An 18,121-nucleotide genomic window follows, 5' to 3' on the forward strand; every position below is an offset into this window, starting at 1 on the left:
GGGGGAACATACGACCTTCAATGTCGCAACACCAGCTATAGGGTGTCGCGACACCGATCCGATGAGGCCCATTTGACAACCAAAAGTGTTTTTCATCAGCACAATCATAATTAACATGTTTAGCAGCTTGTAATTGACCTAATTTGGTTATCTAACTCAAACACTATAAATGTTAGCTCTCAAAGCTTAATTGGGGAGCTCAGTTCATGATTCAAACTTTATTTTTCTGTTCTTAATTATGGTTTAGTCTATATTTCAATTTCTTTTTCAGTTGTAAATGTTTCTTTCAATTGCAATACCAATTTAGTTTATTTTATTTTCTATTTTGTTTTGTTATCGTTTCTTCATCAATAATCAACACATCAATCAAGGATTTCAAGATTTAAGCGCAATTCAAGATCTTTGGATTCGAAGCATCTTTTCTCTATTCTCTTTATTTTTACTTCTTGTTGAATGTTTAATAAATGGATAGGAAATTTTTCATCTAGAATAGCTCGAAACTAAACCCTAAGAAGGTTGACAGTCTGAAGTGGGATTAATTAGCTTAGGTTAAGGGTCTCGCAACTAGTTAGTTGAAGTAGATTAAGTGGAATAAACCTTAGAATTGATGACTCTAGGAAGACACTTAGGTAGATGAGACCGAAATGATAGTCTGCTTGGAATAAACTTATTCTAACTCAGTTTAGTTTATCAGGTGGAAAGATAAGTAAACTAAGTCGATCGGTTAATCTCATTATAGGCCTAAAGGTATTAATTAGGTTAATTGTTAGCTAATTAGTTAAAAAAAACCCCTAAAATTAAGTTAATCATGAACATGCAAGTGATTCACCCTTCTGCTTACTTTTAATTGAATTTGATTTAGATATTTTTCTGTTATTTTATTCTGCCGTACTATGGTTTTAGCGTGAGTAATATTTAGAACTATTTAGTGTGTTAATTTGTACTTTCAATTTAGTTTAAGCAAACCTTCTTTGGGTACGATCCTCGGAATACTTTCGATATTTTGTTATAATAAACTATATTACAATTTGACTTGTACACTTGTAGACACTGCCCATAATTTCTAATCTAATTGCAGTTTTCTAAGCATGCTGGGGCACGGTCAGAGGTCTCGTTGATTCATATTGTGTTAGTGTACTTTATTTTGTTATAATCTAAATTTTGAGACCTTCGATTGATATATTCATATTTTTTCATGTTGTATCATATTTTATATTATATTTTAATTATTTTTTCAAGTTATATTCATGTCTGTCTAATATTATCGAGTTTAGAATTTCCACATGAAAATGAAAGCAATTGGAATAGGTATCATCTTGAGTTTATTATAGTGTTGTTTGGTTGTCAAGAAACATGATAGAAAATGGATATATTAATATATAATTAAGTAAATAAGATCTTCAAATATTTAAAAAAAAACTTTTAAACATCGAATGCATACTCAAATCTAACATTTTTATAATTCCCTATATATAAAAGGATTCTAAAATTTCGTCTAATGATAATTAGAGCTTAATTTTTCCCTACAGATAAAAATTGCATCAAAAAATTCGTTTTGAAATCATAATCTGTATTTGATGCATATTGAGATATGGGTATTGAGATATAATCCTTTAAAGAACCCAACGCATGGAAAACCTTAAAAAAGAAAAGAAAAATCTAGCATACCCATATCGGACCTATGTCCGACCATACCTTGGTAGCTTTGTGGCTGATTTTGGCCAAATCCCATTTGAACAATGCTATGTAGATCATCATCATCCCAAAATAATCCAACCTGAAAGACACAATGTGAACTTCAAAAATATGAAATGGGAATTAAGAAACTAATTGAACAACTAATTCCATTGATTACCCGAGAGTTAGCATCAGTAAGATCATCAATGGGGTCTCTAGTTTTTTGCAATCCCGAATTTGGGGAATTCTCGAAGAATCGAGTCTTAGCATTATCGTATTCACCATTGTGCATAGGCACCCTTTGCTGGTGTTCATATCCAAAACCAAATGCAGATGCAGAAGAATCGATCGAAAACATGGTACTCGACAAAGATCCGCAACATCGAAACATCTGCAACGCACAACGGATTCAAGATCTTCACTCGAAAGTTCGGATGAGATACCGTAAACAATGAACAATGGAGATTAACATTAACTTACATCCATTGATACAATAGATTCCATGTTAATATCCATTCTTGGACTCAAAGTAGCCAACTTCATAGATAGAAACTGCAGAACGTATATAGGTTGAGTATGATCTTATAACTATGTAAACCAAAACCGAAAACCAACATCGGAAACGGTCCAAATTTCCGGTTTACCTCGACTTGACGCTGCAACGACTGCACGTAGTTAATAATTTCATCAAGCATAAGTGCTTTACCAGTCACCTGCAACAAATTTTGATCTCAATTTAGTAACCCGTGTTGAATGCCAATCCGGACATAGTATCGAACACATATGTTACCTGTTGTTCCAATAGGGTCGGAAGCGTGTAGATTATTGTACTAAAAAATCACACAAAGTTCAATTCCCAAGAAAGAGAGGTGGATCACATGGATCTCTTAAATACCAAGTCTTTCCTTAGACAGAATATCCCTTCTATAGTAATTTAATAGCACAATTAAATACTACTATTATACCCTCAAATATTGAAAGAAAAATAGGACAAGAAAGAACACAAGAGTTTTAACGAGGTTCGGTAAATTATACCTACGTCCTCGGGCACTAACACCAGATGATAACTTTACTATCTTCAAAGTATTACAAACAAATAGAATTCCTTAAGAATTCTCAAATGGGAAAAGAGAGAAAACTAAGAGAGAAAGATTGGTTGGGATAGTTGAAATGAAAAATGAAAAGGCCTATTTATAGTTGAAGTTCAGGGACTAACTTGCAAATGGCCTAAAAAATTAGGGACCAAACTTACAATTATCCCATTCAACTTTTCAACATTCGGTGCAACTTGCTCAACCTTTTTAACAATTTGCTTCCTACCTTTGTTGACCTTTCAACAATCTCCACCTTGAAGATTTGATTAGGATAATCACATCTTCACACACTTCCTTCAACTCCCCAAATTCGATAAAGTTATCTTTTGTAGTGCCTCTAAATGCGCTCTCGAGCGCCATACACCTGTAGGTGTTCAAATTCTCAGGATGTTAATCAAGTTCAAACAATGATTAAACTTGATTGTTGTTACCACTTTGGTCATCATATCTGCGGGATTATCTGCTGTCGGAATCTTCTGAAGTAGAATTTTTCCTTTTTCAAAGACTTCCCGCACAAAGTGATATCTTACGTCGATATGCTTGGTTCTTGAATGATAGACTTGATTTTTCGCTAAATGAATAGCACTCTGACTGTCACAATATAGACTAATGTGACTTTGAACAACTCTCAAGTCTTTCAATAATCCATTAAGCCAAATAGCCTCCTTAACAGCTTCTGTAACTGCCATATATTCTGCCTCTGTAGTAGACACAGCTACTGTAGACTGTAAGGTAGACTTCCAACTCACTGGGCTTTCGCAAGAGTAAACAGATACCCCGTAGTTGAACGACGTTTATCTAAATCACCAGCAAATTCGGAATCAACATATCCAACTACAAACTGACCAAGTGCTTCATCCTGTTCAAAAATTAAACCAACATCTACGGTTTTTCGAAGATACCGTAGAATCCATTTCACAGCTTGCCAATGTCCTTTTCCAAGATCATGCATATACCTGCTCACAACTCCAACAGCTTGTGAAATGTCAGGCCTCGTACACACCATCGTATACATCAAACTCCCAACTGCATTAGCATATGGGACTTTCGCCATATATTCTCTTTCATCTTCAGTCTTCGGAGATAATTGAGCACTAAGTTTCAAATGAGAAGCAAGTGGGGTACTTACATGTTTTGTGTTTTCATTTACACCAAAACATTGTAATACCTTTTTCAGATATTGCTTTTGATTTAAACAGAGCTTGCCTCTCGGTCTATCTCTACTTATCTCCATGCCGAGAATCTTCTTGGCCTCACCTAGATCTTTCATCTCGAACTCTTGATTCAACTGAGCCTTTAGCTTATCTATCTCATTTTGGCTCTTCGAAGCGATTAACATATCATCAACATACAAGAGTAGATAAATGAAAGATCCGTCATGCAGCTTCTGCAAATATACACAATTGTCATATTTGCTTCTTGTGTACTTCTGCCTTCTCATAAAGCTATCAAATCGCTTGTACCACTGCCTCGGGGATTGCTTCAATCCATATAGCGATTTGTTCAGCTTACAACCCAATTTCTACCACCAGCATCTGTGTATCCTTCGGGCTGAGTCATATAGATCTCCTCTTCTAACTCACCATGCAAGAAAGCCGTCTTAACATCAAGTTGAGCTAGCTCCAAATTCAACTGTGCTACCAAGGCCAACAAAATTCTAATGGAGGAATGCTTCACAACAGGGGAAAATACATCATTGTAGTCAATTCCCTCCTTCTGAGCGTAGCCTTTAGCTACCAATCTTGCCTTGTAGCGAATATCCTTCTTGCTAGGAGATCCATCTTTCTTTGCGAATACCCACTTGCATCCGATCACCCTTTTACCTTTCGGTAATTGCGCCAATTCCCAAGTATTATTCTTCAGGAGAGACTGCATTTCTTCATCCATGGCGCTTTTCCATTTATCACTTTCTAAGCTTTGCATTGCTTCTTGATAAGTGATAGGAATATCATCAACAACGGGAATGACGTAGGCCACCATATCAGTAAATCGAGCAGGTTTACGAATTTCTCTCCGTGGCCTTGCAACTGCAACTGGTTCTGGTGTACTTAGTGGTTCTTGGGTCAGAACCTCTTCAACCTCTAATTCCTCCATTGTGGCTGGAGAATTAGACTTATTAACTGGGCAAATCCCCATCTGCTCAAACTCCACCTGTTTTGGAGTACACTCCACCTGCTGTGGAGTATTGCTCGTCTGAATATCTTTATCTGCTACCTTTTTCAATGTGGCAGATTCATCAAAGGTAACATCTCTGTTACAGATCATTTTCTTTGTGCTTAAGCACCAAAGACGAAATCCCTTCACTCCAGAAGTGATTCCCATAAAGAGAGCTTTCTTTGCCCTCGGATCTAACTTTGACTCCTTCACATGGTAATATGCAGTGGATCCAAACACATGTAAGGAATCATAATCTGTAGCCGGTTTTCCAGACCATACCTCCATAGGAGTTTTTCTTTCTAATACAGATGATGGCAAACGATTAACAAGATGGCCAGCGTATGTCACAGCCTCAGCCCAAAATTGCTTGCCCAACCCAGCATTGGACAACATACATCGAACTTTCTCCAGCAATGTTCGATTCATACGCTCTGCCAATCCATTCTGCTGTGGTGTATCCCTAACTGTGAAGTGTCGAACAATACCATACTCTTGGCACACATCGAAGAACGGATCACTTTTATATTCCCCTCCATTGTCCATCCTAAGCCGCTTGATTTTCTTGCCAGTCTGGTTTTCGATCATAGTTTTCCATTTAAGAAAAACTCTAAGCACTTCATCCTTAGTTCTCATGGTATACACCCAAACTCTTCTGGAAAAGTCATCAACAAAAGTAACAAAGTAGTGTTTTCCTCCCAATGAAGGTGTCTTGGAAGGCCCCCACACATCTGAGTGAACATATTCCAAAATACCTTTTGTATTATGGATAGCAGTACCGAATTTCACTCTCTTTTGCTTTCCCAGAACACAATGCTCGCAAAATTTTAATTTGTAAGCCTTTGCACCTTTCAACAATCCTTGCTTTGCCAGAATTTGCAAGGATTTTTCGCTGGCATGTCCCAACTTCATATGCCACAACTGCATTGAGTCCAATTCTTTGTTACCGGAAGCTGTAGCGACTGCTCCAATAACTGTACTACCTTGGTAGTAATACAAGTTATTTTTCCTGATGCCCTTCAATATCACAAGTGCGCCAGATGTCACTTTCAAAATCCCATCTCTCATAGTAACAACTGAACCATTGGATTCTAAGGCTCCCAATGAGATGAGATTTTTCTTCAAACTGGGCACGTACCGAACATCAGTCAGAACTCTGGTTGATCCATCTTGATTCTTTAATTGGATTGAACCTATCCCAACAGTTTTACAGGCATTGTCATTGCCCATATAAACAACTCCTCCATTTAGTTCTACTAAATCAGAGAACCACTCCCGGTTAGGGGACATATGATAGGTACAACCCGAATCCAATATCCACTCATCTGAATGGAACGACGATGATGATGCAACCAGTGATAGTTCAGAGTCACTAGTATCATGCTTAGCAACACAAGCATCTACAGCAACTTTTCCCTTATTCTTCAGCTTTGGACAATTTTTCTTCCAGTGGCCTTTCTCATGACAAAAAGCACATTCATCTTTCCCGAGTCTGGACTTTGACTTTGATCTCCCCTTTTGAGTTTTCTTCCGAGTGTATGAACGACCTCGGACTACTAAAGCTTCTGTATCTCTGATTGAGTTTTTCTGTTTGTCCTTCTTTCTCTGTTCATAACTGTATAAGGCCGCACAGACTTCGCTCAGAGATATATCACTCCTGCCATGAAGTAGAGTAGTTTCTAGGAACTCAAACTCCTTAGGAAGTGACCCCAACAGCATCAAAGCCAAATCTTCATCTTTGAATGTCTCATCCATATTCAGCAAATCAGTGACTAACTGATTAAATTTGGTGATGTGATCATTCATTGTGGTACTTGGGACGTATGTGAAGCGAAACAGTCTTTTCTTCAAGTGGAGCTTATTTTGACTGTTTTTCTTCAAAAAATTTTCTTCAAGTGCCACCCACAACTTATTTGCAGAAGTCTCCTTTGAAAAAGCATACCTCTGCTCTCGAGAAAGGCATGATCGAATTGTGCCACATGCCAACCGATTGATCGCCTTCCAATCTTTCTCCTGTACATCATCTGGTTTCTCTTCATCAATGGCAATGTCTAGACCCTGCTGAAAAAGGGCATCTAGAACCTCACTTTGCCACATACCAAAATGGCCCGTGCCATCAAAGATCTCCACGGCCAATCTTGCATTTGCAATTGTCGGTCTTGTCCACATGGACGATGTTGAAGCTCCTACACCAACCGTTTTCTCCATAATCTTTCAATATACCTAAGGAAATCTTTTCTGATGTGGAAGATCAGTTTAAACTGCAACCACAGAGCATACTACGATTAACCTTCGGCTCTTGATACCACTTGTTGTTCCAATAGGGTCGGAAGCGTGTAAATTATTGTACTAAAAAATCACACAAAGTTCAATTCCCAGGAAAGAGAGGTGGATCACATGAATCTCTTAAATACCAAGTCTTTCCTTAGACAGAATATCCCTTCTATAGTAATTTAATAGCACAATTAAATACTACTATTATACCCTCAAATATTGAAAGAAAAATAGGAGAAGAAAGAACACAAGAGTTTTAACGAGGTTCGGTAAATTATACCTACGTCCTCGGGCACTAACACCACATGATAACTTTACTATCTTCAAAGTATTACAAACAAATAGAATTCCTTAAGAATTCTCAAATGGGAGAAGAGAGAAAACTAAGAGAGAAAGATTGGTTGGGATAGTTGAAATGAAAAATGAAAAGGCCTATTTATAGTTGAAGTTCAGGGACTAACTTGCAAATGGCCTAAAAAATTAGGGACCAAAATTGCAATTATCCCATTCAACTTTTCAACATTGGTGCAACTTGCTCAACCTTTTTAACAAGTTGCTTCCTACCTTTGTTGACCTTTCAACATTACCTTGTTGCAGCCTGGAACAAGATCCTGTAAAAGTTTCATCCTTTCACTTATTTTCTCTCTTCGAACCTGGAAAAATACACGAAAAATAGGCAAAAGAAACACAAAAATGGCAATTTAGATTTTGTTGTTTTAAGGTTTTAATTTCATACTCTTTCAGCAAGGCTATGACCATCAGTAGCTTGACCCCTTCTTGCCCTCACATGGACATACTCCATTGGTGCCATTGCTGCTTTTGATTTCACCTTATTATGTTTTTCACCATTGCCATGGTGTTCTTCATCAGCTCTATCTTTCTTGCTTCTTTTTGCACCAGCAACAATCTGGAATTTTGTGACTATATAAGAAATTGGAAATTTTAAACAATTCCCAGTAATTTGCAGTGACTGAATTTACATTACCTTGCTATCAGCAGCTGCCATTGATGGGGTTTCCTCTGCTTTTCCACTCGGAATTGATTTCCTTTTCCGGAAATTGACATTGTTTTGGCGTGGGATATTTTCAGAAACTAATAAAGATCCTCGCTTGGAATCTGGAATATTAGCTTGAAATTCATTCCTATTAAATCCAAGTTCACCATCGAAGCTGGAAAATCTAGGAGCTCTTTCAGAAAATCCAGGGTCAGAAGAAAATGGAAGATTGAGCTTTGGGATTATATTGAATGGAGTGTTAGCATTGTTGGATTTGATCAAAGGCTGTGATGAAGTATAACTACTATAATTATAATCGTTTCCTAATCTTCCAATCAATTTTCTGATCACCATATTGTGTTCATAACCAGGAAGAACAGTTCCAGCATTTGATATTGCTGAAGAAGACGACACCATGGAACTCAATGAGGAGTCAAAGGAACCACTTTGAACCATTGAATTATCCCAATTTGGATTAAAAAAACAATTCCCCACTTTTTCTGATGCGGAATTCAGTTCATGTCTTTGCATTTCAATCCCAAAAGGATACGAATTCCACTGTTGTTCTGCTGTTCGTAGTCCCCCAGCCATTAAAAAACGAAAGGAAGAATGTAGGAAAAATAAGAAAGTTTCTTTTCTATCAAGAGACAAAACCCAGAATTTTTTTTTTCTGGAAAAAGCAAAGGTTTTGCGTTGTAGTAGAATTGAGTGGAAAGAATGTGTTGGAGCTTAGAAATGCAAAAGGAAAAAGGAAACAATGAAAGAAATTTAAAAGAGAAATGAGATGGAGAGTGAACTGAAGAACAAGCAATGATAGACAAATGTGTCTTTCATCTTAATTTATATATACCATCACAACTTGATTATAATTTTTTAAAATTAAATCATTATAATTCAATATCACCTATTTTTTATGAATAACTTCCTTTTTATTTCCATAATTTTACTTTAAATATATAGTGGAAAACTTAAAGCATCTTTAAATTTTGGTATAATGTAATATTTCTTTTTAATTTATTGGAAATTCAACATGAATGCGGTACAACATAATATACAATGGAATTAAGCAAATGTAAATAATACAAAATTAGATAAATATGTAAAATTAACTTTAAATTTTTTTTGTAACTTTAATGTTTTAGTAATAATATGGGTTGTATTTATCAATATAATTATACTCATTATACATATATGTTGGATGGTAAAAGAAACTCAACTTAATCTAATCGAATTTCGAAATAGATTTTAAAAAATCCACCCGCCTTGTGTCGGGTTAATTATCAAAATACCCTTTATATTTTAATTTAAAATATAGAATAAAATTTACTCTAGCATAATTATATTTAAAAATAATTAATAATATCATTACAAAATAAACAACATTATTTATATTATAAACTATGACATATCAAGTGAGACCAAAGTCTTGAATTTTTTTTTTATGAAATTCGAAGCTAATAAATTAATATTTAAGGAAATATGGAATGGGAATGGGGCAGGCAAAACCCCACTGCTCCGATCCGCTGCCATCTCTCTCTAGGCGTGGGCAAGTTGAGTTGGGAAATCGTATCTCACCCTTCAAATTGGAAACTCATAATAGCTTAGCCCCCACTTTAGAATTTATTTATTTATTTTAATTTGTGTATTTTGTGACTCAAATTTAAACCCACTAATTGTTACTTTTTTTATAAATTAATAGCTTAATTATAGGTCAAATCAAGAGAGTTCAGTCAACAATTAAATACTTTTTTTATTTATAATTAATTCCCTAACATTCATGAACCTTTTAATTTTTGGACACATGAAAATTTTTTCAAGAAAAAGAAAAGATGAATTGCACAATATCAGTAATGTGATTGTACATATTGTATACATATTAATATTAAATTTATTATAATGAATTCAAAGTTAATTTCTTGCTGATTAAGTTTTATTTCAATTGGTATCGGCATTGTTACCCGTTTAGGAGAACGTAGATATGAGTGTGCTGAGACGCATTATCCTCTTATTTAAAGAATGAAGAAGAGTTATAAATAGTGTTAGACATTATATCAATAAAAACAAATATGACAAAAATTTACATAAAATTAATGTTAAAAAATTTAATTTATTTTAGATATCAAATATTCAAAGAATATAGATGCAAATAGTTTAAATTTAAGTTAGCTTGACATTTGGAAAGAATCTGTCTAATTCAAAAAATAGATTTAGACATGACATTTTATTTTTTTAATTTAATTTAATCCGACCCACCAATAAAAGTGATTAATTTAAACCATAGATATTTCATAAAAGGAAAATAATAATTGTTTATAAGTCATATTTAGTAACAAATTATCAAATGCCTTGCAATATGGTAATATATATAATTGTTTATGTTTTTCTTGCGTTAAAATATAATTTAAATGCTAATGCATTTGGGTAAATTGTCTCATTATAACTTTACCATTGTATCTTCACGAATATATTTGTGTTTATATATGGTTGAGGTTATCTGTTGAGGTTTGAAGGTTTGTCCGAAATTTGAGAGAGTTTAGATAAAATATTAGGTCCGAAAAATGAGCTTATGCAAAAAAACTAAGTTCGTTTAAAATATGGGTTGGGTTCGGGCTTGAACATTTAAGGCCCGAACCTAACCCGACACGTTTTAAATTTATAATACTTTATTTTATGTTATTTTTTTATATATTACGTAATTTAGAACATATCAAAAAAATTAAACCTAATGTAAACATTAGAATAATGTTAAGATGACTATATAAAAAATTTCTATAAATAAAAATTGTATAAAATTACTAAATATAAAAATAATATAAACGGGACCAAAATAAACTTGGGTTAATCTTTTGTAAATACGGACGAATTTAAACAAAATTTTAAGCCAGATCAAATTTAAGCAAACATAAAATATATTAATATCATATTTAGACCCCCGCTCACGAGCACCCTACTATATATATTGAAGAAAAGCCCCACGTCCTAAAGAAACAATGAACTTGGTTATACTCTATCACTGTCATTATAACTTCAATTAAGAATATATAGTTACTATTTACACTACCTCCTATATATATTAAGAGCAAAAATAAGATGGATATGAAAGTATATAGTTTGGGTTTCCTCCAAAGAGTAATTTGGTACAATATAATATATTATTTAGTTTTAAATTATTCATCAAATTATAAATTTATTTTTACACAGAATCTAGATCATTCTCTTCTTATTAAGACATTTTCCTTGAAAATTTAATTACAAACTAAAAAAACAATAAATTTGCATGAACCCTATGAACAAATTAAGTACATAAATTAATGAACAAGTTTTCCCTAAATAGGTATGTATTTACTTGTCCGAACTAAAATCAATGTGAACCTTCAATCCTTTTAAATTCAACACAATTAGGTATACAATATAATGCAATTCTTTTACGAATAATCCTCTAAGGCAAATGAATCTCTTGATTTCTCCATTACATTGAATTTCTTTAAAGATTGTTTTTTTTCTTTCATATTTTAAATTTAATAAAGTTTTTGGATTAAAAAATGTGAACACGTTAAGCATAGTATTATGATGATCAATTTCTGGGTTCAATGTTCACCGACTTTCACCAATGATTATTGCTATAAATAATACATTTAACTTTGGGGGATTCCTCTTTATTTGGCTTTTTAATTACTTTTCTTAACTCACTGCCAACTTTGGTATTGGAATGCTAAAACCCTTTAACTACTTTTCTTTTCTTGTTTAATTATTTATTTTTTTCATTTTTAAATAAAATAAAAATTTATATTTAATGTGTTAATAATATATAATAAACTTATAAATGGACTCATATTGATTAATTGATATTATTAAATTTATGAATATTATAATTAATCATGTGAAAAAATGTAAAATAAATATACATACAATAATACATGCTCATGTTATACGCCTTTTAATTTTATTGATTTGATTTTTTTTTTAGTAAGCCTACAACAATTATCTCTTTATAATAACATATTATTATCAGTATATAACAATCATCTCTTAATAACAAACATCTTAACACAAATGAAACTGTTATGAAAATAAATATTATTAGAATGTTCACTTTTTAAAACTAACTCTTTTTTTTTCTTATTCAAAATTTTGAATATATAGAAAATATAAAACGGCGTATGTTAGTTTACGAGTCTCATTTCATTTGGAAATTACATGTTACTAATAACGCCAATCCATGTAAACTGAACCATAGGAGTGACTCATTTCATTTGGAAACTATATAATTCATAATTTTACATGTTATTAATAATGCTCAACCGGGTTATAAGTAGGGATGTCAAAAAAGAAAACCCAAATCCAACATCATACCCAATCCATTAGAATCGGATTTTTTTTTTTTGAAAAATCGAGTTCAAGTTGAATCAAGATCAAATTTGAGGAAATCCACCGTGCCCAGCCCTAAGATATTTAAAGGGTCCTTGAAGGACCTTAAGTCACAAACATATATATTTAAAGTTTAAAAAAAAAAAAGAGAAGCTTTTATATCACAATAAAATTCATTCCAACAAAAATGTCACCTAAATCAGGTCCGAGTGTTCGCTATGCTTGCAAACTGGAGTCTTGATTCTTACCTTCCTGCAACTCCTCCATTATCGGGTTGCATCTTCAACATTTATCGGAACAGCAAACTCGTGCAAAATCGTTTAAGTTAGAAATACAGTACTTAAGGTGTCAAAAATTTTGCATTCTTTCAACGAGATTCAAGATTCATTTATCAAAGCATGCAATTGTTGTCGGAATGAGGAAATGTCTTCTGCTTTGACAGCCATAACAATCCCTGTTAGCTGGTAATTTTTTAGCTGCAAAAAAGATCCGACCGTTGGAAGATAATTATAGTTATTAATCAAAAACAAGAATACAAAGGTAATTATACCCCATTGGTCTGAAAAAGAACGGTAAAGACAAGTTAATGAACTATCAAAATTTTAGATCTCAAAAACAGAATTTAGAGATGAACTAAAACGGATCGATGATGATAAAATTGATGTTGAGTTCTACTAACCTCATGAGTTGCAACCTGTTGAGTTTGCAATGGAAAAAGGAAGGACCACATGCTCAGCTGAAATGTGTTTTAAAAGGAAATCATTAAAATGTAAAAACGAAAACAAACCAATAGACACGTAAAACATATGGCATTACACATTACATGGATCAAAGAATCAATACCTTATGCAAAATCTCATCTTCAGGCTTAATATATACGAAAGCCTCATCTTTGTCAGTGCTTGAAGACCTTTTCTGATTTGCATTCTTGTGCTGTAGATTCAGCTCGAAAGTCAGGGAAAGAATAATCAAAATATGCTCACATGAAAAGTAAAAGCAGCACAAGAAAGATCTTATACCTTGTAAAATTTGCTTACTACTACGTAAAATTTGAACCGGAAGCAATTACGCAACTCCTCTGTGGGCTTCAAAAAGTGAAACAAGAACATATATATATATAAGTTTACTACCAATGATAAGTGCTTTTGGTAGATAAAGAAGATAATACTTTTTATTAAGTGTAACACATTACTCAAAATCTAACCTCATCTTCAGTAGCCCATGAAATTTCATCAAAGAGTGCATCATAAAGAGGCGGCAAGAGTTCAGGAGGAAGGTTCACGACACATTGGGAAACCAGGAGACCCACTTTCTGTGCTTCATCTCCCAAAAGTGATCTCAAGTTTCCTATTTTATCTTTCTCATGGCATATGTTAAGAAGGAACTCCTTGAGCTCTGTAATACATTTGTGATCCTAGCAAACAACAACATTCACAACATTTTAGCTACACCATTTGGTATATAAGGGTTTCGCATGTTGACACAAGAAATAGCACCTCAACAGATAAACTTTATCGAAGAACCCACAGTTCAAGAAGGAATAAAAGATATTTAGCCTTTAGGTAGGCATCAACCACCAGTACAACAAGAAAGATTCATTTAAAAGTTTTGTTTGTTTGTGTTACCTAGACTCAGCTGTGAGTGTTGGATTACGACAAGGGTAAAAAATGGGTATGTTCAAATTTTTTTCAAGATTTCCATGTATTTGAAAGGTACTTAGAAGATCATATTCTCATACCCATATCCAAATATGCCTCAGATGCAGTCACTTCATGAAAAATGAAAAGAAAGACCCAACATAGTTGTCTACTACCTGATCTATCACATTGAATGATATTGGTCATTTAACTTAGTCCATTATTCTCTCTATGGGATTTTAACTAAGATTCTATACAATCAAGTACAAGGTAACTATTTAATCTATTCCAACAATAGCAAAACCAGGATGGTGCAATATTTAGCAGATCAACAGTATGGATTACCTTCTAGTATATCAATTTCAAGTTAGGGTCAGTAAATTAATCTTGCAAATAGGAAACAGTTCAACAAAGAACAGTTAACAGCCATTCAGATCAAAAGAATAACTTTCTTACCTTGTATCTCCCCAAGTTAAGGGCAGTAATTATAGAAAAAACTCCATTGTCTTCATCATCCTCTAATTTAACAACAGTTCCAACGGTGGCTTGTCCCAGTATCAAGTCTACAAAACCGCTCAAATCCCACTGCTTGTTATCAAGGTAGGATTGCAGCAATGTTTTCACACCATGAAAATCATCTGGTTTTGGGTCAAAGAATGCAAAATCTGCTTGGACAACTCCCTTTTAAAGATAGAAGGAGAAAGAAAAGGGACAAATTAACTAAAAACCTTTAGATATATTTCATAGTATAATCAACGTTACCTGTAATTAAGTACTTACATCAAATTCTTCATCCTCAGATGACTCGGATTGTCTGTCTACGTTTTTTAACTTCTCCTTAAATTCATCACCTACAGTTTAGGCCAGAAAATAATAAGAATGCGAAAATCGAAAATACCAGTAAAAGTCAAGCAGATAACAGCAACAGAAAAGCAATTATTTATCACTTTAAGCACACACACAAAATAAAGAAAAAAAAAAACAAACCAGCAGATTGCTGCATGGCATCGTGCATGTGATGTTTAACCAGGTAAGGAGTAGCAACTCGAGCAACAGAACGAGCAAATGGTGAGAAAGTTAAAGGCCGAACTGGTAACAATCTATGATGCCTAGCTGGTTTCCGCGGCATCTTCGTTAATCAGCTGAAAAGTTGGCAGCAAATCAAGGGTTAGTAGTGTGTATACACACACACACACACACACACACACACATACAGGTTTTGCAGAAAAGGTGCCGGATCAAAGACCTTAAATCCCTAGCCTAATAAAATAACTTTATTCAAAAATTAATTACACATTCAAACAGCACTGAGCTAAGTACTTTTACTTTCACCATTGAAATACAGCTTAAGCTCAGCTGAACAAAACCTAATTCAAATAAAAGATAAATAAAATGGATAAAAGGAAAAAAAAAAGAGTTGGAATTTGTACATACCTTTGGCAAAATATGAGCAAAGCTTAGGCTTTTGGAGCGGTTTCCAAAGGAAAAAAGGACCGTAGCTTTCGTTGTCGTTGTTTGTTTTTTGGAGGAGATTCTACCGAACGGCGCCGCCGTAGCAAAAGCGGATACAGCCGAGGAAGCGCCGACGAAGATTTTTAGGGGTATTTTTGCGCTTGGGTGATGTGAGGTTTTTCTTTTTTTCGCTAAACTATTTACTAAGTTTACACTTTAATTCCTTCAATTAAAAAAAATTATAAATTGATTAAAAATTATAAATTTTCCTCCAATTCAAAAAATTATAAATTCCTAACAAAGTTTAGACGGGGATGAGTAAATTTACAATTTAGTCATTTAATTATTAATAATTTTATAATTTGATCACTTAATTATTAATAAATTTGTAATTTGATCATGCTTAGTAAAACTTAATTTTTTTAGTTGAAACAATTAAATAAAAGCTCTTATTAAAATCTTTTTTTGAGATTTATTATTAACTTATGTGTGAGTATTTAGTATACTGATAATATTTTTTTTCACAAGTATTTCTATAAAATTGACATGTGTATCTATAAGACACTTGTCAACCCTCTGAGTTTACTTGTGGAGTTTAAAAACACACTAGTAGCATGCCAAATAATTTTTCTTTTAAATTATTTATATAAATAGGTTAAAATGTGCCATAAGTCTCTGTATTCTTCACAAATTTGAAATTTAGTCCCTTTAATTTTCATATTTCATATTTTAGGTTCAATTGTTAATATTGTTAATTTTTTTGTTGAAATTGTTGGTGTAACAATTTGAAATAAAAAAATACTCACTTGGTACTCATTTAACTAAAAAAGGACATTGTAATGAACCTAAATTTAACAATATAATTTTAATAGTGTTAACAGTTTTATTTTAATTTTGAAATTTAAAAAGTAGAGAAATTAAATTCCTAGAAATAAAAATACATGGACTAAAGTCATGTGAACCATTTTTTACAATGTTAACTTTTACCCATAAACTATTAAATTGGAGTTAAAACGTGATTAAGCGTGCTCAAACTACATCATTTTTACTGTTGCAATAGAAACAATATTAATCGAGCTAAAGCTCATTCAGCCAATACATGTAAACTTATATTAAAATAAACATAAATAGGACCTCTATATATGGAGATTATTTTATTGAACAAATCATAGAATTTAGAGCTATTCGTGTGTCAAGCTTGTAATACCCCGAAAATTACTACAGTAAGAAAGTAAAATATTATCCTTGATATAGTAAAATAAGAAAATAAAATGATAAAAAGGGAAATTTTGAGTTATGTCAACATTGAGAAGTATATTATGATATATTAATTCAAGAAAGGACTAAATCGCAAAATTGAGAAAAAAATTGTAGCCCAAGAGTAAATACTTAAAATTTGAGGGGTTAAAGTGTAAATATAAAAAAGTTGAAGGACCAATAGTGCAAATATTTTAATGATGGAATGATCTAGAAACTAAGGAAAATTGATGAATTAGGACCAAATTGAATAAGTGGAAATAGTATGAGGGGTTAAATCACAATTTTACCAAACTAAGTGATGAGTCAATAGAGGAATTTTGAAGAATCATAGGGGCAAAATGATCATTTAGCAAGGAAGATAATTTTGAAGAGTAATGATGATGTTGGTGATATTTTAGATTAAATAAACAAATAAATATTAGTTTATTAATATTTTGATTTGATTTTTAATTATATTTTATTAGAAAGATGATGAATTCTCTTCATCTTTCCATGCTGCCAACGTGAGAAGAGAAAAGAAAGAGAAATTTTATTTTCTTTACAATTTGGTTATTTTACCAAAAAATTAATATTTTCACTTAGAAATTAAAAAAATTTTCATAGCTACCAAAAGAGAAAAATAACAAGGAGACTATGGGGAGCTAGAATATCAAGTTAGATTCAAGGAATAGAAGCTGGAGGAGAGAGAAAATCAAGTTGAAGATTGAAATCAATAGGACAAGGTAAGAACATCAAGATTTCAATATATTTTTAAGTTTGATATCATTGAAAATGCATGAAAATGATGTTAAAGTAGAGTTTTCTTATATAAGGTTCTATGTTCTTGATATGTTAGTGTAGGGAAATAAGAGGAAGTGATGGGAAATATTGCAGAGAAAGGAAATGATGATGTTATAAACTTGATTATCAACATTTTACACCAAAACAATTTTGGACAACAGCAGTAGTCTGACTTTTAAAATTCACCCAAAATTGTAAAAATTGAATTAGAGGTTAATTAAAGTATTAAATTAAATCCTATTGAGTCTAGTTTTATATAGAAAAAACATTGTAAGCAAAAGAATTTCATATTATGAGATATATGAATTTTTGTGAGACAATGTCAGATCGATTTCTGGTTCCCCTGTTCTGACTTTGGGAAATTATCAAAAATTATAAAAAAACAATTAGGGGTTTAAATTTATATATTTAAATTCTTAACGAGTCTATTT

General features: G+C 32.7%; 2 protein-coding genes across 2 annotated transcripts; both read right to left on the reverse strand.

The window, feature by feature from the left end:
• Positions 1-1,525: 1,525 nt before the first annotated feature.
• Positions 1,526-8,978, reverse strand: LOC107892822 (transcription factor bHLH77). The gene is made up of 7 exons (XM_041101274.1): positions 8,185-8,978; positions 7,936-8,106; positions 7,787-7,852; positions 2,322-2,390; positions 2,158-2,229; positions 1,856-2,068; positions 1,526-1,777 (listed from the first exon to the last, which is right to left on the reverse strand). Exons 1-7 carry the CDS (start codon positions 8,782-8,784, stop codon positions 1,640-1,642), a joined length of 1,329 nt encoding a protein of 442 aa, XP_040957208.1. The 5' UTR covers positions 8,785-8,978; the 3' UTR covers positions 1,526-1,639.
• A 3,480-nt stretch (positions 8,979-12,458) lies between these two features.
• LOC107890514 (protein BCCIP homolog) lies at positions 12,459-15,860 on the reverse strand. Its single transcript, XM_016814980.2, has 9 exons — positions 15,633-15,860; positions 15,186-15,340; positions 14,979-15,049; positions 14,655-14,879; positions 13,766-13,975; positions 13,581-13,646; positions 13,405-13,494; positions 13,241-13,297; positions 12,459-13,037 (listed from the first exon to the last, which is right to left on the reverse strand). The coding sequence occupies exons 2-9, from the start codon at positions 15,325-15,327 to the stop codon at positions 12,939-12,941; spliced, it is 960 nt and encodes a 319-aa protein (XP_016670469.2). The 5' UTR covers positions 15,328-15,340; positions 15,633-15,860; the 3' UTR covers positions 12,459-12,938.
• Positions 15,861-18,121: the final 2,261 nt, after the last annotated feature.

The sequence above is a fragment of the Gossypium hirsutum genome, chromosome D09 (assembly GCF_007990345.1).
Source record: "Gossypium hirsutum isolate 1008001.06 chromosome D09, Gossypium_hirsutum_v2.1, whole genome shotgun sequence".
Lineage (NCBI taxonomy): Eukaryota > Viridiplantae > Streptophyta > Magnoliopsida > Malvales > Malvaceae > Gossypium > Gossypium hirsutum.

Excerpts from the sequence above, each read along its gene's own strand:
- LOC107890514 (XM_016814980.2), bottom strand. The coding sequence starts at position 15,327 with ATGCCGCGGAAACCAGCTAGGCATCATAGATTGTTACCAGTTCGGCCT. Across the intron at positions 13,647-13,765 it reads CATGGGCTACTGAAGATGAG|CCCACAGAGGAGTTGCGTAA; the intron begins GTTAGATTTTGA and ends CACTTTTTGAAG. Across the intron at positions 13,298-13,404 it reads AAGATGAGATTTTGCATAAG|CTGAGCATGTGGTCCTTCCT; the intron begins GTATTGATTCTT and ends AACACATTTCAG.
- LOC107892822 (XM_041101274.1), bottom strand. The coding sequence starts at position 8,784 with ATGGCTGGGGGACTACGAACAGCAGAACAACAGTGGAATTCGTATCCT. Across the intron at positions 8,107-8,184 it reads TGGCAGCTGCTGATAGCAAG|ATTGTTGCTGGTGCAAAAAG; the intron begins GTAATGTAAATT and ends ACAAAATTCCAG. Across the intron at positions 7,853-7,935 it reads GTCATAGCCTTGCTGAAAGA|GTTCGAAGAGAGAAAATAAG; the intron begins GTATGAAATTAA and ends GTATTTTTCCAG.